The 26395-nt window shown below is 37.5% G+C and overlaps 6 protein-coding genes across 13 annotated transcripts; 2 read left to right on the top strand and 4 right to left on the bottom strand.

The window, feature by feature from the left end:
- Positions 1-39: 39 nt before the first annotated feature.
- LOC119993656 (fasciclin-like arabinogalactan protein 3) lies at positions 40-1866 on the bottom strand. The gene has a single exon (XM_038840858.1). It carries the CDS (start codon positions 1331-1333, stop codon positions 506-508), a length of 828 nt encoding a protein of 275 aa, XP_038696786.1. The 5' UTR covers positions 1334-1866; the 3' UTR covers positions 40-505.
- A 1680-nt stretch (positions 1867-3546) lies between these two features.
- LOC119992634 (flowering-promoting factor 1-like) lies at positions 3547-4251 on the top strand. The gene has a single exon (XM_038839431.1). The coding sequence runs from the start codon at positions 3633-3635 to the stop codon at positions 3960-3962; it is 330 nt and encodes a 109-aa protein (XP_038695359.1). The 5' UTR covers positions 3547-3632; the 3' UTR covers positions 3963-4251.
- A 363-nt stretch (positions 4252-4614) lies between these two features.
- LOC119992633 (replication protein A 32 kDa subunit A) lies at positions 4615-8157 on the bottom strand. Of its 2 annotated transcripts, XM_038839429.1 has the most exons (11): positions 7971-8157; positions 7621-7731; positions 7205-7302; positions 7022-7063; positions 6836-6913; positions 5883-5961; positions 5650-5751; positions 5482-5561; positions 5320-5388; positions 5129-5208; positions 4615-4845 (listed from the first exon to the last, which is right to left on the bottom strand). In XM_038839429.1, exons 1-10 carry the CDS (start codon positions 8064-8066, stop codon positions 5133-5135), a joined length of 831 nt encoding a protein of 276 aa, XP_038695357.1. In that variant the 5' UTR covers positions 8067-8157; the 3' UTR covers positions 4615-4845; positions 5129-5132. The 2 variants fall into 2 exon arrangements, with proteins under 2 accessions (XP_038695357.1, XP_038695358.1); XM_038839430.1 differs by lacking the exon at positions 4615-4845 and having other exon boundaries at positions 4939-5208; positions 5650-5748; positions 7971-8151.
- Positions 8158-8405: 248 nt separating this feature from the next.
- On the top strand, positions 8406-13869 carry LOC119993019 (protein ACTIVITY OF BC1 COMPLEX KINASE 1, chloroplastic-like). Its single transcript, XM_038839907.1, has 14 exons — positions 8406-8710; positions 8794-9000; positions 9273-9362; positions 9454-9600; positions 9912-10076; positions 10299-10439; positions 10532-10711; positions 11085-11280; positions 11682-11809; positions 12271-12342; positions 12964-13076; positions 13163-13310; positions 13389-13458; positions 13782-13869. The coding sequence occupies exons 1-14, from the start codon at positions 8462-8464 to the stop codon at positions 13844-13846; spliced, it is 1971 nt and encodes a 656-aa protein (XP_038695835.1). The 5' UTR covers positions 8406-8461; the 3' UTR covers positions 13847-13869.
- A 268-nt stretch (positions 13870-14137) lies between these two features.
- LOC119993020 lies at positions 14138-17663 on the bottom strand. The gene is made up of 3 exons (XM_038839908.1): positions 17352-17663; positions 15270-16326; positions 14138-14466 (listed from the first exon to the last, which is right to left on the bottom strand). Exons 2-3 carry the CDS (start codon positions 16166-16168, stop codon positions 14430-14432), a joined length of 936 nt encoding a protein of 311 aa, XP_038695836.1. The 5' UTR covers positions 16169-16326; positions 17352-17663; the 3' UTR covers positions 14138-14429.
- Positions 17664-17820: 157 nt separating this feature from the next.
- LOC119993017 (HBS1-like protein) lies at positions 17821-25094 on the bottom strand. 7 transcript variants are annotated; one of them, XM_038839899.1, is made up of 13 exons: positions 24961-25094; positions 24693-24839; positions 24466-24566; positions 23693-23848; positions 23131-23352; positions 22836-22913; positions 21111-21544; positions 20913-21023; positions 20340-20827; positions 19265-19433; positions 18464-18703; positions 18228-18362; positions 17821-18139 (listed from the first exon to the last, which is right to left on the bottom strand). In XM_038839899.1, exons 3-13 carry the CDS (start codon positions 24560-24562, stop codon positions 18008-18010), a joined length of 2262 nt encoding a protein of 753 aa, XP_038695827.1. In that variant the 5' UTR covers positions 24563-24566; positions 24693-24839; positions 24961-25094; the 3' UTR covers positions 17821-18007. The 7 variants fall into 7 exon arrangements, with proteins under 7 accessions (XP_038695827.1, XP_038695830.1, XP_038695829.1 ...); XM_038839902.1 differs by having other exon boundaries at positions 21111-21505; XM_038839901.1 differs by having other exon boundaries at positions 23155-23352.
- Between the last annotated feature and the right edge of the window lie 1301 nt (positions 25095-26395).

Raw genomic sequence — 26395 nt, 5'->3', positions numbered from 1 at the left:
CCAGGAGGCCCAGGACAAGAAACGATCACCCCGGACGAAGCCTGTTGTGGTAGATTAAGGTTTGATCTTACATAATTAAAAAAACTTCTCTTTTTGGTAATACAAGTCACTTAATTTATTAGATATATCAGTATTTTGAAATAGTAACGTAAGTTATCAAAGCTGTTGTCTTTTTGTAGAATTAGAGTTGAATTTTCTGTTAAAATTGATAAATTAAACAGATACATTTAGCTTAAAGTGTGATATTGATCAGATTTATTAAGTTTGTGTGCTTATTTCACTCTGGTTCTTGTGAATCAAATATGGATTAACAAACTCTCCACTATTAACCCAAAAATAAGAAGCAAGAAGAGGATACATTCACAGTATGAGTAGGAATTGTGGTTTATTGTTCATTTTGTAGAAAGATTAGGAAAAAATATATATATATAAACGTGGCCTTGGCTCATGCATGCGTTTCAGCAGCTGATCTTCCACATGCCCCCCTCCTTGCTTGTTCATTAATCTACCAGATCCATGCGACCAAACCCATCACCGCTGCAACACCAGAGCTATAACCCACCTGAGAGGCACCAGATTGGTTTGGTTCTGGTGCATCTGCTTGATCTGCAACATCTTCAGCTACAGGTGGAGAGCTTGCGGGTGCATCAGCAACAGGAGCATCTGCATCAGCAGGGGTGGGTGCCTCAATGGGGGCATCTGCCTCAACGCCCTCATCATCGGACGGTGCAGGAGCCTCTGCGGGAGAGGAAGATTTGGGAGGAGGAGCCGATGTAGGGGCCTTTGCTTTTGGTGGAGAAGGAGGAGCAAGGTCAAGGCCAGGAGCCTCAATGATAGAGCTAACTTGGAGCACAGAGATGTTGTAAGGCCGTGTGGTCACAACCTGCATGAGCTTGGAATTGAGTTCCGCACCCTTGGTTGCTGATCCGAACAAAATGTCACCATTAGACATCTTTGTGACATTGACGAAACCTTGCTGGTGGGTGGCATTGCCGGTGGTTTGAAAGAGTGTGGTGAGGATGGAGCTCTGCTTTGAGAGCTTCTTCAGCTTTTGGACATCATAGTAATCAAGAATGACATGTGCACTCAGGATACTCTTGACGAGGTCAGAGGGCTTGCCGGAGATACCGCCTGCAGCACCATTGTCCACAGCGAGGACGGTGATGGTCTGGCGGTGGTTGATCTCCGCAGCAAGCTTGGTGGTGTTGAGGAGTGCATTGAAGGTGCTGAATTCTGGGTATTGTTCGAGGATCCTGGTTATGTTGAAGGCGTTGACGGAGGTTGTAGAGGAGAAGATGAGTACCAGAGCAAAGCAGAGGACTCTGGGATCCATCTTCTTCTTCTTTTTTATTTGATTAATTCAAGAAGGCTGAAAATGTTTTGAAGGCCTGGCCTGATTTTTCAAAAACTAGTAGTTTTTTGGAGTTTATATAATGGAAGATGATAGCCTTGTTTTTCATGGTTAGGAGTGAATTCCTGAGGTGCTTTGAATGAATAGTCATTTTCTTTTTCTTCAACGGTTTTTGTTTTCTGGTCTAAATCTGGAGTGCCTTCAAATTTAGAGTATTTTATCTGCTTCTTAATAAGCTAATTGAATTAATCTGATATTGGGTTACGGACTTGCAGTTCAGAGTCTGCTCAAGTCCATAAGCCCAGCCAATAGTTGGGCTCTGGGTTGGCAAAATCTTCCGATTCTAACTTTTAGTCTTGGTGAGATTTATTTGCACTCCATTATTTTTTAACAGACAACCCATCTTTGGTCAATTTAGCTTTAATCATCTATTTAGGATTATCACACCTCACTCCAAACGTTCAACAAGAGACTTGAGATCAGGAAGGGAGACTTGCGAGCATGTCCTACACCGTTGCGGAACACACCATCCCCGCCCTATCACAATGGTGAATTTTAAGGGATTTATTTTGTTTTTGAATATGTGGGTTTGCATCAGTTGAAGGGGTGATCAGCTTATTGATTGACTAAAGTTGAATTAGTTTAGGATTTAAGGGGTTCTCAATTGCATCATTGTAGGCAGGTTGACGAATCAGTTCGAGCATATGCAAAAGATGAGTATCATGGAGCTGAGACAAACAATGACACAACACCTATTAAATTGATATATATATATACTTCAAGAGTCATGTTTATTTAGATCTTCATGTTTTTTATTTTTTAGTGAAAACGAGAGCTGTCGTTTACAATCTATTTGGTAGCAAGAGCGTGGTTATGAGATAGTGCTGGACACACGTAGTAGCAAAGGGAGAGGAGAGGGAGGCATAATAATAATAATAATAATATTGAAAGCAGAAATTTGTATATATCTTTGGGATATTGGTATGTCTATCCGTTTATTTGAAGACTCAGAAAAGAGGTGGAAAAGGAATCAGAAAGCTGAGATGTTTATCCAAATAAACAAAAAGAAAAATAGTGACAGTTGTTGGTAAAGAATATATTTGAATAAAACAAAAAAGAAAAGAAAGGTTTATTGGATTTATATCTCAAGGATTGACCAGATTATTTGGAGTTACGTGGTTAAAGAGGAACACAAGGCACAAAAACCAACTTTGCCATCTCTGGAATGGACTGACTTCCAACCATTGTTTATATGTTGACTTACATAATTTGCCTCCAATTAAGGTCTACACAACGTATTATTATTAGTTATTTATTGAAGAGACATATACAATTATATATTAAAGAAAATGAACAAACCAATTACTCCTCCTATATATACATTTGACAAAGAAAAAAAAAACACACATCCACCAAATAAACACAAGCTTAATTAATTAATATGTAATATATCATAGATTGCACCAGACCCTGTCCACTTAGGACCATTAACCCCACGTGAGCTTCCCATGGGGGAGGGGAGGGGAGCGGGTGGGTGGTTCCACGAGATTTTAATGCCTACCCTCAATATATATTCTCACACACACATAAATATATATATATGTATGTATGTATGTACTCTAATTGACAACAACATACAACATATAACTAGCTACCTCATGTAGGCACAGGACAACTTTGCTAGTTTAAATTTACTTCTTTTTCTTATTATTACAAGTTTGAACTTTAATTTTATTATTAGTATTTTTAGTAAATTTTATGATGCTAAGAGTTTTTATGTATTTGTTATTTATTGAAAATATTGATGCAGTTCGTTCCATTTCTGCGTTACTACAACTAAATCCAACTTACAAAAGGACAAAAAGAAAGTAAAACCCCCAAAATCAAAAATGCATTCCCAGTCAAATATCTTTGCCCCCCTTCACATGGAGACCTCGTGGTTTTCAACCATATATCTTTTCCTACATTTTTTCATCACCCAAGATTCTCCCATCCCATTTCATTCAACAAAGGAAAGCCAAACCAAAAAGCTCTTTACACCTACCTACATATACACCAAACGGAGATTCCCCAATACATTTATTACCTGCCCTAATACATCAAATCACATGGACCCACAATATCTTACATTAATATGCCAAACCCCAAAACGACCCTATGTAGCTTTATGCATGTATATATAAACCCCCTCTCCCCCCCCTCTTTACTCTTCACTCACCAATTAACTTCCAAACAAATCATCTTCACTAACTAGCAAGCTAAAACAAACCTCACAAGCAGAATGTCTGGTGTTTGGGTCTTCAAGAACAATGGTGTTATCCATTTAATGGAAAAACAAGGAGGAGGAAGCAGCACTTGTTCTTCAAGGAAGAAAGTTTTGGTGCACTTGGCAACAGGGGAAGTAGTATCTTCGTACTCGTATCTTGAGAGCCTCTTAACTGGGCTTGGATGGGAGAGGTATTATGGAGGAGACCCTGAGCTCTACCAGTTCCACAAGTACTCCTCTATTGATCTCATATCTCTCCCTAGAGATTTCTCCAAGTTCAACTCTGTTTACATGTATGATATTGTAGTTAAGAACCCTAATGTCTTCAATGTTAGGGATGTCTAGCTAATTAACCTCATCTCCAATTTCCATACTCCATACATACATGTATGATATTGTACATATTCTTAGGTGGTTTGGCAGATAGGGCTTGTGCCAAACCCCACTCCCTCTCTATTTTCTAGCTAAGGTTGTTTGCATCTCATCGTGTTATGGTTTTCTCCCTAGAGGATTTTCATTCACTCATAATTGTACGTAATTATGTATGTTTGTTTGTATATGGCTTCCTCTTCCTGCCCCTCACAAGAATAAAGAAATTGAATTCGTTTGCTAATAATACTATCTCTATTCTATTCATCAATCTTAATTCAAAATGTACCTGAATCAGCCCTATTATATAGAAGCCTGCTCCATTTTGGGCATATTGATCAATATGAGTAAGGCTAGTTGGCACCAACGTGGAGTACTGTACCACAATACTACTACAGAGCCATTCTTTTGCAACTTTTTATTTTAAAAAAAATAATAATAATATCCAATTAAAATTGCACGTCGAGAGAATCAGGTATCCAATTTATACGAGCGTTGAATGGATGATTTTTCAAATAAAAGAGAAAGACCAAGGGGCCTTCACGTGCCCACTACACTATGCCCTCTTGTTTTCTTCAGGCGGAGTGTGGTCAGACACGTGATTACCCCTTCCCATTAACCCATTTTGTGCACTAGAAATTCAAATCCTTCCTATGGTTTCTTGAAAATTACAACATTATTCACATCAAAAATATCGTCAAACGTTTCAGTCACGTGACCACAATTTCTAATTACGCCCAACAAAAGAGATTAGAAAGAGCGGAAAACAGATAGTAAAACAAACGTAAGCACATGGCTTACCTATCGGTCTTCGAGGAGAATTTGGGCTTAAATCGACCAACGTTACGACAGAATTCAACTACAAAAGGAAAAAAAAAATCCCAAAATTAAGCGCATAAACTACAGCCATCTTGCAACTCAAAAAAAAAAGAAAAAAAACACACTGCAGCCGTCTTTGATATTTGATTTGATTTAAAAAATCAACACGGTTTCATTCCGTCCACAGTTTGAAGCATCCAAGCATTATATTTACAGTCCAGTTGAGGATAAAAAGAGAGATGAAACATAATTTTCTAGATGACCACTTAACAAGATCAGATCCAACTACAGCCTATCAAGAGTTGAGAGAGTCTCGTGACAACCTCATCAGGCTGCTTTGAAGTGAAATTCATCGACTGTGGAGTATATTAGCCCTTCATCTTCAAGAGATCTAATAGATTCCCTGCACAACAAGGTTTTTTTTTTTTTTTTAAAGAAAGAAAAAATGTTAGGAAAACGAATGAATTGAGTGTTCCGGCATCATCCATGAAGTGAGGTGGAGCACAGTGATTACATGATCTTTTCTGTAGGAAGTTTCAGGTGTCGAGAAATTTCATCCCTATGTGTCCCCTTCTCTTGTCCACTGCAAAGAAAAAGAAAAGAATGGTTCCCACGGTTCAGAAAAGATAGCTTTGGCGACTTCAAAAAAAAAAACAAACACAAGTGCACAACTTACGAGCTAGACGATTGCTGCAGATACTCAAGGACCAATTGATCACGGTCCTTGAGTCCATCAACACTGAATTGCATGGAAAACTATATCAAACAAAATTATGCCATTAGGGTAGCATACACAACATCAAACACTATAGATATACAAAAGTTCCCTAACTAGACTTCATACTTGATTTGATGGGGATGTCTGATATCCATTTGATCCATTATGCACAGGAGTGTTTAGAGATGGATCTACCTTTTGAGATTGACTTGCACCACCACCTAGCTGCTTCAAGTTTATATACATGATCAAAAATAAGGAAGCAGAATACTTGCAGTCTTGCAAGTCAACAATAAAAGCCTCAGCAAATGAATACTATCACTTCAAGCAAAACTTGTAAATTATCTAACTAGCACTACCTGCAATTTGGAATTCTGCAAATGGAAATGTATGCAGTCAATGAAGTGGAAAGCAATCTCATCAAAATTCGTCACAAGCCTGAGAAAGGAAGCAGGTTTTTATTACGTCAATATTGGGTGTCAAACATGTTCTACAGAAAGCATATCTACACATGTACATGAATACATGTCATGATTGACAAACCATTGCCAACAAATACAAATATACTCTAATAAATAGGAGCTTTTGCAAGAGAATTTTAAGTAGAGTCTATTACACCAGTTATTCGTCAGTCAACAAAACATTCTCCGACACAAATTGAGGCACTTAATCATAGCTTCAGAGTTCACATAACACCCTTCAAAAAGGCCTGAGACAAAACTAAAAGCTCATATTGCTAAGATATGTGGTGAGAGGCCTTCAGCGACATACAGTGTGCTTGAGTATTACACTTAAGTAAAGGTAAAGGACACCTCCAACTGAACACAAACTACCTAAGTTTTGCTTTTGTTTACTCAAAATATGTGCATCTACATGTCTAAAGAAAACATGCAATAGTTTCACGCCATTGTCCATGCCTTACTGTTTTTCCACTCATTGAAATACTGTTAACGATTCTACTGAAATACTACACTTTATTGCCCCACTCAATGTTTTGAGCATGTCAAAACAATTGTGTCCTTATTCCAACTATTAGTTTCCCAGACTCCCAAATCGCTGAGGCAACTATTATAGGCATTATATATTAGATACCAAAGGTCAACCTAGTTTTCTCACACTTGGTGGATGTCATTCTTGCGATTGTGAGGTTACTTTTTATACGTGTTTATCATAAAAGTAAGGGATTGACCAATGTTCCACTTAAAACATTCAATATACAATAGTGTGAAAGCATGTATGAGTAAAATCAATTATGCAACAAGCCAAGAAAAAAATATAGAACATATCACATATAAACATGCTATGCACTTGCCTTGCAGAGAAAAGGGCTAATTCTGTTGCACCCTGATGGCTTTTTAAGTGCCCATTTAGACGCACGTACATTCCATCCCTGTTGAAAGTTGAATTCACCAAAGTCCGAAAATAATCGAATTAGTATTATAATGTATCAAGTATTGATCGACACAGAGCCGCTGGGGATAAATCATTTGAAACTCACTGTATTGCCCCCATTTCCTTCTTATCGAAAAACTCATTCACCCTAACAAAAAAGGCAAAGCCCATTAAGAGTTTCTTTATGGGAATTAGCACTGACAAAAGCTGAACTCTAGTATGCAAAGCATAATGTCCTATGTAGATCACAATATCGCATACATGTATATACAACGAAGACTATAATTACCATCTTCTACATTTGATGCGGCCTGTTCCATCATCCAAAATGAAATCAACATCTGTGACTTTCTCTGCTTTATCAAACACCATCCCAACCAATGTAACCTAATGTAACAATAAATAAAAAATCCTTCTCAGAAAGAAGAGTGCAAATAAACCAATGAAACAAAAAGTTCCTGGAGCAGTAACTACATGAAATGAACAATATAAAGTAGTATTCCACCAATAACGTATGTGCATGTGCTTGAAATCAATATTCGAATTACTTCTGCACAGGCTTTCAGCCCCTTCCTTTGTACAACAATGGTTCAGACAAACTTTTGTATTCTGCTAGGCAACAGATCACGTTCCGAAATAGAACAATTTAATGAAACATTTCAAGTCAAATGAAAGCATGCAGTGGGAGAGATCGAAAATCCTTACATTAGTAACATCCACACCGTTGATCACAAAACTCGATTTCTCGTTGCTAGCAGGGGAAGCTTCATTTATCTGCTTCACCGTCACAGGAACCACACCCCCCGAATCGCGACTCTACAGCCAAAAAAGTACGATTCAAATATTTCCCCTACCGCCCTCGACTCAAATAAAAGCCCTAAACCCTAGATCTCAATTTCAGAAACCCACAGAAGAAGATCATACGAAAATCAAAAACAAAATAAAACCACCGGAAGTAGTGCCTTCGTGATTGTGTGCCCTATTTCTCTAATTTTCTACCCTTTTTTTTCAGCCAGCCAAACAGAAGGACAAGAATACGAGAAAGATGGGCTTACTTTTATAGGCGAAGGGGTGGAATCGGGAAGTTGAGATGACATAAATCCACCGCCGGAGAACGCTGAGTTGGCGTCGAACTGACTGCTCGAAAACATTTTCCTCAAACCCTAGAAGATGAAAATTTGTAATATAGAACTGTTCGAGTTTTACTTGTCATTTGTAATTGACTTTTAGAGCGAAAATAGCCCGCCATTTTGCTTTGATGTTCCCGCCTTCCCTTTGAGGGCCTCAATAGTAAATTAAATAGGAGATTTAACCCAATTAAGTTAATTCAATAATACACCGAACCGATTCCTCATGCGCCACTAAAAAAACTGAAATAAACAGGGAAAATGCGATTATCCATAACGATAGGGGAACTGCTAAAACGACATCGTAGCAGGAAACGCAAAGATTCCCTAACCGCATAAATTACATCGTTTCGCCTGGACCTTCTACTCATTTCCAACTGATTTTCAAAAATCAAAATTCTCACACAAAAACTATCTCCATGATCTTGACTCATCCGAACTGCCTCAATGCTCCTCCTCTCTTCAGATATGCTTCGTCTGAGAGTCTCCGGAGAATCTATCCCATGCGGATTTCGAGCTTGGCTGCCGCGTCAACGACGATCTCGAAGGCTGCGACTCAATTGGAAAACAAGGACCTCATCATACAGAGCAAGTCAAACAGTGCAATGGAGCAGCTTGACATAGAACGCGGCGTCTGCGTACCGTTCCGGAAGTACACTCCTGAGACTGTATGAGATCAAACTCTAAACCGAAGTTGAGATTCTGTTGAAGTCCGTTAAAATTTATTGTTTTTTTTTTTTTATGGTTTTAGGTAAGAACAAAAGTCTTGGAATCGAGAGGGGCCGTGTTATCACTGCTTCTACGGGGCGTGGAAATAGTGTGGAGCTTGGGATTGTACTGGTCCACCTTGATGTATGATTGTTTAGTCGGGAGGGATGAAGAGGTCGTTCCTTATCGAGCTCGACAGCTGAGAAACCTCTTGTGCGATTTGGGGCCTTCGTTTATCAAAGCTGGCCAGGTCTGTGTCCTTCCTTCCATAGATTCTTATCTTTTGCTGTAATTTGTAGTATATTTTCAATGTTATTAACGATTACCGTTGCTCTTAGGTTTTGCTCATGTGAGTTTACACATTATGTTTTATTGTTTTTTCTCATTGAAGCTCAATTCAAATAGAATTTTATTCTAATTTAGTCACTGAGAAGGAAAAAGTATGTCCAGCGACTTTGCTGAACTTACCCAATTAAGCTCTGAAGTTTGAATGTTACTGAGTAGTTCCCTTTTTTTCGGCAGGTACTCTCCACCAGACCAGATATCATTAGAGAAGACTATATGAATGAACTTTGCATTCTTCAGGATGATGTTCCTCCTTTCCCCAATCAGGCAAAAACACACTTTCCTGGAATATTTTTATTCAATTAAGGACTAGTCAGTGCCTTTTAATTTTTTGCTCAGCTGGCATATCTTTTGATAGGTTGCATTCAACATAATGGAGGAGGAATTGGGACAACCTCTTGAAACTGTGTTCAGCAAAATTTCGTCAAAAACAATAGCAGCTGCAAGCTTGGGCCAAGTTTATAAAGCCACCTTACGTGCTAACGGAGAAGATGTTGCAATTAAGGTTGTAATAGGTTTCTCAGAGCCTCTTGTTGTTATTATTCATGTCACGATTACTGTTTAGGTTGCTCAGAAACTCTGCTATGACTCGTAGATTTGCTTCCTTGCGCTTGACTTGAGCTCTGAAACATGAAAAATTATGTTTTCACAAAAATTATTCATTCATTTAGTACTTTCTTCTCAGTAGTCTTGGCCTATTAAGATTATGAAGACCTTTTCTTTTTGCTTCGGAAAGAATCAATTGTGGTTAAAGTTGTTAGAAATCTCGCAATAATGGTTCAAAAGTTTCTAAACATGAATGCTGTCTACTTGCAGGTGCAAAGGCCTGAGATAGAACCCATTATCTATAGAGATCTTTTTCTCTTCAGAACTCTTGCTTCTTTCTTAAATGGCATCAGTCTACAGAAACTGGGGTGCAACGCTGAGTTGATAGTTGACGAATTTGGAGAGAAGCTTTTGGAGGAGCTTGATTATACATTGGTAAGTTTCAAGGCTTCTCATAATGACCTTTTTTTAATGCTTGAAACATAGTATCAAATTGAGATGTGGCGTTTTCTATGTGGTTTACTGTGCATTTTTAGCAGGCACGGTATTATAATGGATTGTCTAATGCAAGTATTGAATTTGAGTTTCTTGCGGTCATACATTGATTCATAGAGTTAAAATTATTCTACTCTGATACTATGTGTTGTTCTCACTCAGGAAGCAGGAAATATTGAAGATTTTTTGGAGAACTTCAAAGATGATCCCACTGTTAAAATTCCACGGGTTTATAGAAAGCTCTCTGGTTCGCGTGTTTTAGTAATGGAATGGATAGATGGTATTCGGTGCACAGATCCGCAGGTATATATGAAAGGATAGCTGATGTTGCTGTTGTAAATCAATCAATATTTTTATTTAATCAGTCCTCAAAAGAGATACTTGTGTCAACTCAGGCTATCAAGACTGCTGGCATTGACGTTGAGGGGTTTTTAACAGTTGGAGTAAGTGCTGCCTTACAGCAGTTGCTGGAATTTGGGTTGTTTCATGGAGATCCTCATCCCGGAAACCTTTTTGCTATGCGTGATGGTCGTATTGCATATGTCGATTTTGGGAATGTTGCAGTTCTTAGTCAGGTATGATATGTTTTTGAACAATATGCAGAACAAAGTAAGGCCAATCTCAGCTTGCCATAACAACAAAACTGGGAAGTGGTGTATCATTTCACATTGTCATTGCTAGAAATAGGTTTATGGGGAGTAATAGGATTGGCATTCTCATATTAATTTCTCTTATTGATCAAGTAGCAAACCCAAAGTTCTTTGGATAAAGCTTTGATGATGCTGATTGTGCATGATAGGTTGCTATCACAGTGGTATCAAAAACATTTATGAGTGATATTGAGGCAGACTAATGATTAGTCGATGGAAGAGTGTGTGTTGCTTACTAACTTATGTTCCTTAAAAAATCTTAATTGCTTGTACGCTGATCCATTTTTCGATATTTTAGCAAAACAAGCAGATTTTGATTGATGCGGTCGTTCACGCGGTAAATGAGGACTATGCTGAGATGGCAAATGATTTCACTAGGCTGGGTTTCTTGGCTCCAGGGACAGATGTCTCTCCTATAATTCCAGCTTTAGAAGCTATCTGGCAGAATTCGGTTGGAAAAGGACTTGCTGATTTTAATTTCAGAAGTGTTACAGGTGATTTCATGTCCCCAAAGCTACATTTATATTACATTGCGATTACTGGCTTACTGCGCTATCTTAGATGGGCCTACTATTTTCTGATATTATTTACTCCAATTCTTTCCATTTCCCCTGTTCTACATGATGAAATTCTGTGCTGATGTCTTGATTATTCACATGTCAGAATTAATTAACAACATGTATTAGCTGTTAATATGCAACAGCATACTCACCCCTTCAAGCTTTAAAACAAGCGATGGGTATTACAGGAAGGGGTGCTTATGCACGCTAAACTTCAGGGTTCTGGCTCGAATTACTCCTATTAGTTTGTACATTGTACAAATGTAATACTCATACATCTTTTATATTACTTTTCACGCGCATCTGACTTGCACTTCTATTTTTTTACGCTGTAGGGAAATTTAATCAATTGGTTTACAATTATCCGATCCGTATTCCAGAAAGGTTTTCTCTTGTGATCCGTTCTTTATTGACTCAAGAAGGCATCTGTTTTACCCTGCAGCCAGATTTTAAGTTTCTTGAGGTAAATATATTATCATCCTCGTTATTTTCTTGTGGAAAATATCGTTCCTTTCTTAACATGTTTATTATTACCTTACCCAGCATGGGCAACTTTCAGTTGTCACTTCTGTGACCGCAAGACCATTTTTTTCCCCTCTGCACCCTGACCTTGTGCTAGCTAGATCTCAACATTCTTTTAGATAATAATTGTATTAGCATGTGATCCAACAAACGTTAGCACATCTTAGGATTTGCATTTCTATGACTGCTATACGATATGTACAATATGCTTCCATGTTATGATTAATCTTGAGAAAGGATAAAAATTTATGCCAAACGGCATATCGTAGGGATGTTCCTTGGTGACAGAAGTATCATTTTGAGCTCTAATAATACATTAAATCTCTTATTGGTGTATCTAGTTTCTGATGTATCTACTTTTTGCTTTCCTATAAACTTACTGATAAGAACATTCACAACTAGGTTGCCTATCCATATGTAGCAAAGCGGCTCTTGACAGACCCAAATCCAGCTCTTCGTGAACGCCTCATTCAGGTAAACTCAAAACCTCTCAAAGCAATCATTTGCTCTTTTGAGGCTTATGCTGAGTTTGAGAAAATATTGTCATACAATGGAATCTACATGAAGTTATAGGCTCTGCAAAAATATTGGAAGTCAGGAGAGCATTCAACTTCTGAGAAATAAATGTAATAAGCAACACAGCCTTTTGGTCATTATTTTGTATTCTGTTACCCTGTGATAATCATCTCATTTGGACCATATTATCATACTCATCTAGTTGAAATCATACTAACTAGCCATGATTAAAAGGGATGCCTGAGCAAGTCATTTGCAAAAAAAGATAAACAACTTCTGTGCACAAAGCTCTTATAGTTGGTAGGATCGGGGACATGTAGGATGTACGTAGACCTTACTCCTACATAATATTTGACGAGCTTGTTTCCAAAAATTGAACTTGTATCTATGACCTCTAGGTTACCCCCACTGGGCAAGTCATTTTCATACCCCATAAAAAAAATTTTAAAAAAAAAAAGTCCTTTGTATTTTTTTTATTTGGTTGACGCTCAGCATATGTCCTAGTTTTCCAATTAAGAAGCTCACGTCATCATACATGTTCTCAAACTCTTTCCTTTCATGATTTGCTTCCTTTGTCAGGTTCTCTTCAAAGATGACAGTTTCCAATGGAAACGCCTTGAAAATCTTATTGTTCTTGCCAAAGAAAATGTGTCCAAAATGAGCAGCAACCCCGCGCTGCAAGTAAAGGACAGGTACTCGTGTTTCATGTTTGTCTCAGCACAGTTGCTTATTGATGTATATTCTGCTGACGTGTTTTAATGGTCAATATGTATGTCAGGCAAACTTCAAGAAAGTGGCAGCTTAAGAGGAAGCTGGACCTGACAGACACCATTAAAGACGGTGCTCGCCTTTTTTGTGTTGATGAGGGGATCCGTAGACAACTTCTTCTTGCCTTGACTGAAGACTCAAAGCTTCACATTCAAGAGGTTCGTGTTCAAATTTGCTGCAATAACTGCACTACTTCATTCATCTGAATGCTGAAATGCCATCGTGTGTTGCTGTAGCTTGTAGATGTGTATCGACTGGTTGAAGACCAAATAGACTTCCCTTCAGTAGCCAGAGAAGTTGTACAAGGTAAAGATCCTTTGAAAGGTTGCTGGTTTTCAAGCAGTTATGTTATGGTCGTCAATTGATGCAATTCCTTTAACTATCACTTCAACTGTTTCATTTCACCGTTTCAACTACTTTTTCCATCCTCTCAGCTTTTCGTTTATCAGGTCAACTTGTCATTCTATTTCTTGAACGAACTTTAGGATAATTTCAAGCATTGTTTTTTTCTCTGAAACTCTTCAAAATTGGAACTGAGAGAGAAAAAACTGCCCTGTATTGCAAGGCAACCCATATCTTTTTATCCCAATGCTTCATTTGCTTCTCACATTCGTATTTGTTTTTTGCAGACTTTCCAGCTGTTGTCCGGGATATCATGCTTTCCTGGAGCAATTCAGTCTTATCTGACAAATGATTAAACCTCTTCTGCGGCAGCATGATATAGGTGAGCAATATACGAAGTAAATGAAAAGCTTATACCACCACCTTCTTTATTCGATTGGGGGAGTATTCTTTTTTCTTTTTTTTCGATTTGGAGATACATAAGAGGATCCATAGAAATTAAAACATCATGAATGATATAATAACAGGAGTTGAAACATTTGTGATGACTTCAGGCAGTCGTTGGGTATGATATAACATTTTTTGACACCATCAAGATGTAAATATCAGTTCCATGATCAAAGCTGGTAAACCCAGAACAAAATGACCGACCGCCAAAGAAATCAGCACATTTTCAATAAGGACTAAACAGGTCAACTAGATAGAGCAAAACAATCCATGCAACATACATTAATGGAACATTTCGTACAACCACAAACTGGTCATGAAAATTTAGGAAGTCTACTAACCAACATATAATAGTTATATTTAGCTTTTACATGCTTTAAAATGGTCTGCAGCACATTGGATCTTTCTTTTATATCCTTTGCTTCACTTCCATTGAGGCAATGCCATCACAGTCATCAATGCTAATTGAATCCCCATCCGCCACATACCTAACTTCCATAGAGGCGGGATCGACCTCTCCCAGAACTGTGAAATACACAAAGGCTATGCACTAGTTACCACGTATTTAACAGGGGAAATCTTAACATAATTCTGGAAAAGAACAGGTAATTTAAGAGATGCTACAGCCTACAAGTCTACAACGAACCATAGACACCAAATAAATAAATCAATTGAATTCACGAACGTGCATGCATGATGGTTTTACCTATTACCCAAGACAACAAATCACTACAATCACCCTCCAAACATAAAACTATAGATATTCTTTCATAGCAGCCAACCGGAACACATAAGTGATAATTAGCCCACACATGTGAAGTTAACTCGTCTATTTGGACCTATCAGGAGCCATGAAAAAAGTAACAATAGTGGCAACACATTCTTCCTACTTTTTTCTTCTTTTTTTTAAATTTACTTTTACATTTCTTCTTGAGTAGGGTTTGGTCAGGGAGGGGGATTTAAGTATAGACATCCCAACTGAGCTATGCACTCATAAACTCATTTCATTCAGAGCTGGATCCTGCTTCAAGCCTGAGCTGTGATATCCCAACAGAACTGAGCACTCATAAAATCATTTCAATAGCTTGAATCATCCTCAAGCTCTACACTCTCCCACGTTTTTTGTGAAACAAACTGGTTCCGCTTCACTTGGTTCATCAGTATCCTGGTGTCAAGGACACTAAAATTTTCTAAACAGCCTTTATTACAAACAAGCTGTTTATTTGCACAAAATATCAGATCAATCAAAGAGATGAAGCTTAAATAAAAGTCCAAACGGCAATCAAATATAACTCAGAGAATCAAATGAAGATAGATCCATCACTGACCTGTGATGAATGGAGTTATCACCTGAAGAACCTCTTGTACTAATGAACTCTTCATGAGTCCCTTCCACTCTATACTCAGCAAATTCTACAGAGGCAACCGAACCTTCATTGGAATTCGAAGCATCATAACTGGAGCGCCGACTTCCCCTTCTTGAATTGGCAACTCTTGACCTTCTTCTGTTTCGAGAACTCCTAAATTTATCAAATACCTGATGCAAGATACAGGAGGTCCACCAGTTACCTTCATCACCAGGGAAATCCTCAAACTCATCTCCCGAGTCATCGCCTCCATATTCAATCACGTAGTCCCCCAAAACCACTCCACGTGGGACTTCTGAATGAATAGTGCTCAAAACATCTATGATTTCTGAAGACTGCTGGAAATTTTCCCAGTCAAGCTGCCTAGCTGGGTCTATTCTTGAAGGACGAGCATTAGGGTGCACCACTTCAGCATGTTTCTTAAGTTCCAGGTAAGTTCCCATAAATGCACATTGTTCCTCTTCACAACAACGCTTTTGCTCATCCAGATGAAGGCGAGCTTTATCAACGACTATCCACCCAACAACTTCCCCTCTACACAATGGGCAAGCTGGTTTGCAGTTGCCTTCCAACACTGTAGGCTGTGTGTGTGTTGTGCGAACTGCATCAGAAGCTGAAGGAGATGACAGACCATATGCACTTTTAAAACGATCCAAGCAATTAGAGTGCAAATGGTCTGTATCACAGACAAAAGGACGGCATCCTTTCTCATAAGAAGAGCATTGGAGGAGAACACCATCGTGGGGAAAATCCAAGCATATGGGGCAGATGACATCTTCCCAGTTCATATTCAACTGAATATCTTCCATATCGGAAGGTTTGCATTGGAGACCACTCTCAAAATAAGACTTGAATGCCATGAAGAGACCAAACAACAGCTAATCTACTAACAGATGGCACACACTTCCTCTTTTAGGCTAAAAATACCAACAAAATATGGTGGAAATACAGAACTTGCAAAATTCTCATGAGAAAACCAAAAGGTCCTCCTTCCAGCACACTATGCAATCATACATAGCTGCAACAAGTAAACAACAGTAGTCAGGAGCTAAGAAATGGAAAATGTGCTAGGAGAGAGGTCAATGGGTATTATTAGTGATGACTCAAATGTTCAAATATCATCTATTTTTTTCCTTCTCAATGCAGTAACAAAAATGACGACTTCCCTTCATCCTAACCTCAATTTTATTTTTGCTGGGTTCACAAACATGGACAGGTAAATAAACGAAAGAGATCAATGGGTATTGTTAGTGATGACTCAAATGTTCAATATCATCTATTTTTTTCCTTCTCTATGCGGTAACAAAAATGACTTCTTCTCTTAATCCTAACCTCAATTTTATTTTTGCTGGGGTCACAAACATTGGACAGGTAAATAAACCAAATGCAATTAAATGGCTTAGCTAAGGCCAAAAGACCACAGCTCCCGCATAAGTCAATTCACTTCCATTCTATGTTTCCATCAAATTTTTTAAGCCAGACAAACCTAGAATTCAATCAAAAAGTGGAAGAAAAAAAAAATCAGCAAGTTCTCAAAGTGGAAGTGTATGACTACTATAGAAAAGTTGGCTAACAAGCTCGAACATATTGATTCAAAATACTTTGCAAACAAGATATAGATTCAAGAGACCCATGAAGAGAAGAAAAAAAATCTGTTTTTAAATGATGTCTCTTTGACCTCCTAACATTCGTATATATGTATTGAAGCGGAGATTGAGAACAACTTCATCAATGACAAAAGTCGTATAATATGCCCAGAAAAAGAAGGAAAAGGAAAATATACCGAAGAATAAAAATGGAGAAATTGAGAATCGACAATCAAGGGTCAACGCCCAAAATGAAGAAAGATCAGTGAAACAACAATTATTACAAAAAGATGCAAAAGAACTACCAGTGGTGCAAGAAACTGATAAAATCCATGATCATGGGTATCCAGCAAAATGAACACAGACCCATCAAAGTTCCAATTAAAAAAAAACAAAAACTCAACTATAAAAATCATAAATAGAACAATTAACAAACAAAAACTGAAGTCGGGCTGACCTTCTCCACCGGGAATTTCAGACGGAGCTGGGACACCCGGATTGACTAATCGCTTAGTAGAGAGAGAGAGGGGGAGATAAGGAAGAGTTTGCTGTTTCTTTCTTTGTGCTTTGTGATTTGGGAGGTCCGTGTAGTGGGTAGGGTCCCCTCTCTTCTCTCGGTCGCTCTGCGAAATGGCAGTGTATGTTAATGTACGACCTTTTTTTGGTAAAAAGAGGAATAAAATGGGAAAAGCATTATTATAGTCTCCTTCTCAAATGACGTAAATATCCTTTTTTGAGTTGCCATTCAAAATAATCAATTTTGTCCAACTTAATTTGCATTTTTCGTTCAAAAAGTGACTGAAATTCCATTTTGAATACGGCAATAATAATCAAACCCCCCACATGACTCAGGCCTGCTTTTCCATACCTAAACGGGTATTTTAACGCCAATACCCAACGAGTACTACCAAAGCTACAACTCCATATTTCAAAATCAAGTATGATTCTTCATAGTTTTAACAGCAGGGGAATTGCCTGTTCTACATATCTAGAATTCACTTGCAGCTACAAATTGTCTATGTTACATTAATTCTGACAATCCCCAAGGAACTGCCCACAACCTTGTTTTGCTCAACCTAATATTGGATTCTGAGGGATGTCTCCTGGAATTTCCTATTCCTGCTCTTCAACTATTCGGGTTACAATTCCTAAGGCAACCGTTCTACCTAATGCTCGTAAAGAAACTCTTCCAAGAGCTCTGCAATTTGAGAACTCTTGCACACAAACTGGTTCATTCAAAATGACCTGAAAATAAGAGCATAGACAAATATCAGACCGAAATACTGCCATTGGGTCGATTGTAAAACCAGTGAATACGTTCATCTCAACTCACCTCAATTATGGCATTCTGCTTAGCCAAAAGACAGCGGGGGCCCTTCTTCCTTGCTTTGCCAGTCTTTGGATCAAGTAACGACAATATCCTCGTCACCCTTGCAGCGTCCTTTGCATGATGTATGTGAAATTCCAACTGCACATTCCATTCAAGTATTACAATATGCCAGGTGCAAAGTTAAAACATTGTTCAGAACAAACAGGAAAAATAGTGCATCATGCTTATAGTATGTTTACTTGGGTCCCAATCAAAATCGGTGTGACAACATCTAAAACAAGAATCTTCAACTCCAAATGTCTTGCAACCGCAACTGGAAAATCAGGGTGACATAAAACTCCTCCAGCCATCACATGACCTCCATCAATGCCCTGCAGACTGACAGCTACATTATCTCCAGCTCTTGCAACGCCACAAACCTGAGAGTCACGCTCTAGTGAACGCACAGTTCCTACAATTCCAGATGGCATAACTAAAACCTGTAATCACAAACTAAAGTCAGAATTATGTCACTGGCAGAGAGTGCTCATTGTAAACAATGCCATTGAACATTTGATTTAGTGGTAGAGTTGCGGGGGTGAAATCGAAAGGTCACATATTCAATTCCTGAAAACATCCTCTCTACATATTATATAGGGGTAAGGTCTGTGTATATCTTACTTGTCCCTAACCCCCGCCCACTGCAGCAATCTTGTGCATAGGTATTGTTTACCAAAGAATGGCACAAAGAAGCATCTGTATTTCGTACTGTAGATACAGAACCTTGCAATCCAATCATGAGCTACTATCATGGGGGATAATGGATAGAATAGGAAAGAATCTTAAACCGCAGATTGGATGGTTATACCAGCCAAAAATGTTAGCAAGCTGAGACATACAGTCACTTCTTACTAAAATTTTGGTCATCGACATTCTCAAAGAATGATAGCCCTCACAGCATACAGGGCAGGGCACACTATAAAAGAAACCAATAATGAAACATCAAATCCTCACAGAATTTCAGCCACAGGAACATTAAAATAAAGAGTAAATGGTCGTACCTTTGATCCACTTCGAAGGGCTCCAGCCTCCAATTTACCACATGCAGACACTTGGCCCATTGTAGGTAGCTTGATAACATCACATATGGGCATAAGCAAAGGTTTCGAAAGATCCCGTGAAGGAGGTTGAAGAAAATCAATTGCATCCAACAAACAAGGTCCTCGATACCTGCATTAAATCATTTCAATAAATTATCCAAAACAAGAATAATGAAGAGGGATTATTATACACATCGTGAAAGTTTTTTTATAGCAGATGATTTCCTGTTTACTTCCATAATTCCATTCCAATCGACTTCCTTCAATTTTTTAATTTTTTTTAAAAAAATTCTTCTAGGCTGAATAGTTGACAAGATGCAGGGCCATAATTAAGATAGTCAAATCTCAATCTTGGCTGATTTTCCATTGTTGTTTACTAAGGCAAACAATTTTCTCAACAAAAACGAAAACACTGAACAAAGACAGTTGAAGAAGGAAAGGAAATAACTCCTTCAAAAAACAAAATAAATGCCTCGCTCTCGTCCACATTTTCTTCAATATGGCTCCACTATTCTCTTCAAATCATTAAAGAAACTCAAAATCATTAACATTAACATATTTCCACCACAGTCCAGCTTGTATCAACACACCAGAGTAAGATACTTTAGCCAATCTTAGTCTCCCAAATACAGTCAAGACCATATGTGCTACACAATTTGAGATTTATATATATATTCTCATGGAGTTTTAAGTTATACCAACAAGTGAGTTTCACTATAAATAGGTACAAGTTCTGTCTTTATGAATATGCCGGATAGAGGACAGACCAACATCAACTGGTTGTGTTATAGGCTCCACAAGTTGTACGGTAGAACCATAGGCCCAGCTGATCAAGAGCTCGTCCAAGATCGTTCAAGTGCTTGGAAAGCTAAGCCCAATTGTAAACTAATAAGCCTGATAGAATGAATTCTTTATAATATGTTCAACACATCAGCACAACTGTACCTAACTCTTTTAATTTTGGTGATCGTTGATTATGTTATAGTTTATATTATATTGAAATTCTAAATACATGATATCAGCACAAGAAATTCACCAGGATAATAGACGAACTTCGGAAGGAGCTGCTACTAGATTTTGATTTTCCATCGCACTCAATGGCATCCACGTCAGAGAAGATTCCTTGAAATTACAAGAATGAAGAAATGCTCCCAATTGCAGTTTAATTAAATCAAACCGTTCCTTGCTGTAATCCACAGCATCCATTTTGTTGACTGCAACTATAACTTGATCAATACCAAAACTTCTAATGAGTTGTGCATGCTCCCTTGTTTGCCCCTTGGTACCATCCATACCAGCTTCAAATGCGCCAAATGAGGCATCGATCACGAGAATGGCAGCATCAGCTTGTGTTGCCCCAGATATCATGTTTGGAACAAAATCCTTGTGGCCAGGAGAATCAAGCACAACAACATGATATGTTTTTGTATCAAAGTAAGCAACGGCCACCGTCATAGTTATTCCCCTCTCTCTTTCTTCAGTGCTCTCATCCAATGCCCAAGCATAAGCAAAGGACCCTTTACCCTGATTGGCACACAAATATCATTATTCCAATAAACAAAATCTTAATGGCATGGGTACATGCACACAGAAATGGCGTCGATCATACCTGCAATTGGGAATCTTTTTCATACTTGTGCATTTGTTTTTGAGTTATTCTTCCCAGAAGATGTAGCAGCCTACCTGAAAGTGTTGATTTTCCAGAATCAACATGGCCAACCTACAAAGACAAATCAATTAATTTAATGTTACCAATAGATTTAGAAATTCCCACAATTATAAGACCATAATCTTAGTGTTAACTCACAATTGCAAGATTCAGTTGAGTTAAATCGTCTTGTGCTTTGCTCAGGAGCATCCATTTTTCAGGTTGATAATGCACACGTGAGTTGGCTTTTCCAGGATCAACTTTATTTGACTTTCCAGATTTATTATTCAAAGATACATTGCTCAGATTATTGATAAGATCATGTGGCTCACCCCCACTGATTGAATAATTGCTGTCATTCAGAACATCACGCTTGCTCTTGGGAACCAATAAAGATGACCCGTCTAATGATTTTTCACTTGACTGTTTATTAACTACACCATAAGTAGAACTGCTCTCACCCACAACATTATCTTTCCTGTTCACCACAGAAGACTTATCTGACTTTTTGATATTTGATTGCAGTGCTACTGCACCATTCTTCTCAGCGACACCTGAGGAAACCGCCGATGATTTCGAGTTAAGAAAGCTGGCTGCAGACGAAAGTAGACAGTATAAAAATAAGAAAAATGAAGCTAAATTCAAAGCCAGCTTCCAAATTTATTTTTTAAAAGAAAGAATTAGTTTAGTTTTGCATAACATGTGCATTCAACATCCTCTTAGTTGACATATAAACAGTCATGCACACTTATACTATGACTAAAACGAGCAAAGATATAACATGCACATCTACTTATATTCTTTAGGACAATGGAAATAATACATAGCCAGATGGTGTCCTAATATTGCCTAGCAGACATGTTTTTGATGTAGGACAGCAAAACTCATTCTCTTCTTAGGCCTTATTGAGGGTTAAAATTGGTCAAGGAAACAACTGTCCGGGGACAACGTTTCTCTTGGGGTAAATAAAGATTTTTGGACTTTCTCTTGGCTTCACAGAACCCAGGAAGGTACATCATAGGGAAACCTATTTCATTAAAGTTGAGTAGTGGAATGATCAGAAGTCAGAACTGTTGAAAACAGGAAAATTTAGAGCTTGAATTAGCAGTAATTAGATCTGATTGATTGTAGCTTATTTAGAGAAAAGGAAGACAGAAAAATAGAGCAGGCATGGCATAATCAATTAAAGTTTTCACAAGAAGGTTCTTTCATAATTGGTTCAATATGTTATACATTAAAATGTGAGAGGATACACGCATTTTTACATACTTCTAAACTGTCAAAGAACTTTTCTCCAAACAATAATTGGAACCCTAGACAGAAATAAGATTGCGACTTTGAGTTAACAAAGATAACATACTAAAACTAATAATAATACTGATTACCATTGAACTTTGGGTAATGCATAACCCGAGATTTCTTTGACCTTCTCTTGTTCTTATTGATCTCTATGTTGCTTGCATCATATACTCTTTAAGACCTTGGAAATAATGCAAAGATTTATGCTGCCTTGATAGCATCTAGCCTACTATACTTTCCAACAAGGAAAGCTCTTCTGACAATATCATATGACCTAGATTTCTAACTTCTTCCAGTGGATTGCGGTGTCATAACTCGGGATCATGATTTTACATGTTTCCTACATACACTTTACTATCAGCCTCTTATTCTGATTGACCTCTACATGCTTCACACTCTGCCTTTTAGTTTTTGCAAGAAGCATGAACAGAAGGATGCAACTGTTTTAAGCCAAGATATACTTTTACTTGCAAAGCAGTGGTCATGAGTCATCTAGTACCAGATAGCTGAATACATTACCAGTTGAAAAGTGCTTTTAGATCAAGATTTCTACTGAGATGTCAAAATGTAAACACGAAAGGGTACCTTTTGAACCTGTTTTGGAGCGATTCAATCCATCAGAAACCAAATCATCTATTGATGGAACGTCAAACATGAAGGGAGCTGCAAGATCAACATGTGAATGGTTAGCGTAAAGTAGGCAATACTCTGGAGAAGTGAAATGGAAAATATGATTCCAATGAATGGTCATCCATCAACACAAAGTAAATTTTTGCATTTCTCGGGAATATAAATTTTTGCATTTCTCGGGAATATTTAGCTAAGGAAACATAGCCATCATATCCAGTAATTCACATCTGCTTTTAGAACATGTGCAGACCTATAGTTATGCGAGAATGGCTACCAGAACTAAAAGCCTTATGGAATTCATGAAAATTTCCTCCGACATTCCCACACTTGTGAAGTTTATTCCCTTCTTCTGTCACAAAATCATCATTCTGCTGTTGATACACCACTGGCTTTTTGGGTGCTTGATGAGGCATTGATGCAAAAAGAGACTTGGCCATTACGGACACTCCAGAATCTTTGCCTATGTCATTAACTGCATGAAAGAAATCTATTCTATAATTGGGCAACCAACGTGAAAGGAAACCTTGGAACAAGGTCTACAAGATAGATAAATTGCCCAAGAGGATACCATTACCAATGTACCATATAGGGGGCAATGGGAGAAATAAAGTCTGCCACAAGTTTCAACACCAAAGCCATGTCTACATCCTATGTATCTTAACCTTTGGTGGACGTCCAGTTAACAAGAGGGTTCAATAATAAGGAGTGTGCACATCACTTGAATACGAACAAATCAAAGCCAATACGTAGCAGTAGACAGTCATTAAAATCAAAAATACAAAAAAAAAATGGAGGATGACAGATATGCATACCTGATCCTTTATCACCGTTGCTGTCAATGTTTAACAAAGGATTACGAAGAACCCCACAGATATCACATGCATACAAGCTCTCCTCATTATCATAGGTGCAAATTGAGCAACGCCATAGCCCAGAAGTTCTCTTTTCCTGCTTAGATCCATGTTGCCCTATTCCAGAAATCAATGGCAAGCAGTTGGTGCGTAGAAATACGTACGAAATAAATTTTTTCTAGTAATCAAGCATTCACAATTTTGAGCTCATATCAGGTCTAGCAGGATATTAAGTTATTACATTATGCAGGGATACAACAACTGCAAGGCTAAGATAAGGGCAGCATAATTATGCCCTAACTCGTGTGTGGAGGGAGAGAAAGAAGGACGAAGACACTTAATACAACAACTTTTTCAATTAATTATTCATCACTACGACAAAGGATTCATACATATCAACAGATAGTAAAAGAAATTTGGTCAATAAAGATGGAGAATTCAATAACAAATCAATAAGAATAGCGAGACCAAGCAATCCATGAAAAATCAAAAGCCAACGCAAAGAGGAAATGTAGCAGCAGAAATTAAAATCTTGACAGCGTAACTATCTGTGAACATAATGTTACAAGGTCTGTCCAGCCCTTAATCTAAATATAGAACCGAAATTATTAAAATTTTATGAAAAGCAACACATTTCTTCCATTCTAGCTTGCATTCACAAATATGAAGCAAAGTATTAGCAAAAAGACCCAGAAAATGAAACTTCTAATCAACTAATCTGAAAAGTACCCCACCAGTTTGTTCTACTTCAAAGTCATCATCGTCATAGTCATCGAAATCACCATACTCATCATCATCATAATCGACGCCATAGCTCACTTTACGAGGCATGGTCCTATTACACAGCAACAAGTCAAGAAAAACACACTCAATCAGTAATGAAGTATGCTCCCTAAGAGCAGAATTCAATACAAACCATGCATAAACAAAGGAGCCCCAACTGCAAAAAGAAAGGACATACCCTCAATACAGTAAGCCTACTTGACAATGCCAATATCACCCAACTCCTTAACTACAGATCCAAGTCAATTATTTTCCTCTTTAACCAGGAAGACGACGAGTAATTAACTTCACATTCCTTTACAGCGTTCAAACTCATCAATAAAACCTAGAAGAAAGATGAGACAATTTGAAAGATTCGAATGATCAAAACAGTATTGGTTTGGGTCTTCGTTTCAATCTATATTTCCCATGAAACAGATAGGATTCGAGAGAGAAAAAAAACATACCGAAAATCACAGCCGATTTGGAACTGACGATCGAAAAGGCAGAGGCGGCAAAGCAAAAGAGATTGGGAGAGGAAAAGCTTCGTTGCCGAATCGTTTTTAACCAAAACCGACAAGGATGTAATGGGACTCTTCGCTTATATATATATTTTATTCAATAAATTAAAAACCGAAAAATAAATAAATGTTAAAGTTGGTGCCTTTTTTTTCCCCATATTTGATCGAATATGAATATTTCATTCTCTCAAAAAAAGAATATGAATATTTCATTGATATAAGGCACGCAAATATTTAAATGATGTATATCAACTAGAGTTCGAATTTCCTCCACATTTCAATATATATATATATATATTATTGGGTTATGAATTAAAAAATGTTTTTTAAGATATTAATGTTTATGTAGCCAATTAAATATTTTCTAATTTCTAAACAAGCATGTGGTTATTAGCTAATAATCACGTATCAATTAGGATCCAACAATTTCTTGATATTTAACAATTAGAACTTTACCAATGAGGTTTTCATTTTCTCTTTCAAATAGAAATCTGAGGTCACCAGTAGTTGTACATTGGATAAATTCATTGACCCCCCACAAATAACCCATAAAATACATATATTTATTTGTATTTTCGATGAAAGGATAATCCTTCTTTGGTGTTTAAAGTTATTTTATTATGGATATGTTTTTATATCATCAAGGGAGAATGAATTATTATGATTAATACTTTTTTTTTAAAAGGTCATGAATCTGATTGTATTAAGTTACTCTTTAAATTATGTAATTGAGATTCACGGGCACTAGTGCCACCAAAAAAAAAACATATCACAAACTAAAAGACATTCATTATCTGACATTCCCGAACGACATCGTATGACACCGAAGCACCAAACATCATGATGAATACACTATTTACTTTTATTTATTCATGATGATTTTGTTGATTAGTTGTATGGCTAACAATATACAAACTACTCGCAAATGCCAAACAACCCTATACACCCATAAATGACCTAAACTCATGTGTTTTAGCTTCAAATATCCAATAAAATGAGTCTCAAAATAGGTCTAAAACAACAATGCAAATTTATATTTTTTTCCATTATTTTCTTTGAAATAACTCTATGTTGACGCCTAATAATTCAAAATAAATTATTGTATTGGTTTCCATTTTATAATTTATCGGAAGGTCGAATGCAAATCCACAAGAAAAATAACCTTGAATTGGTTTCCATTTTATAATGAGTGATTGTTTTTATTTCTCAATGAATCTATGTATGCTAACCTCGTGTAATGTATGTTTTTTTACATAAAAAATTGATAGAAATTACCAGAATTAGCAATCCTTATACGTGATCACATAGTAGCCATGCACTGAAAAATGTTCAATTTGAGTTATAGTTATTGCGTGAATGGGGAGCTCGTCACCAACTCCCA

This window comes from Tripterygium wilfordii, chromosome 23 (genome assembly GCF_013401445.1).
Source record: "Tripterygium wilfordii isolate XIE 37 chromosome 23, ASM1340144v1, whole genome shotgun sequence".
Lineage (NCBI taxonomy): Eukaryota > Viridiplantae > Streptophyta > Magnoliopsida > Celastrales > Celastraceae > Tripterygium > Tripterygium wilfordii.
The sequence above is the reverse complement of the archived record's forward strand: the minus strand, read 5'-3'. Positions and strand labels throughout refer to the sequence as shown.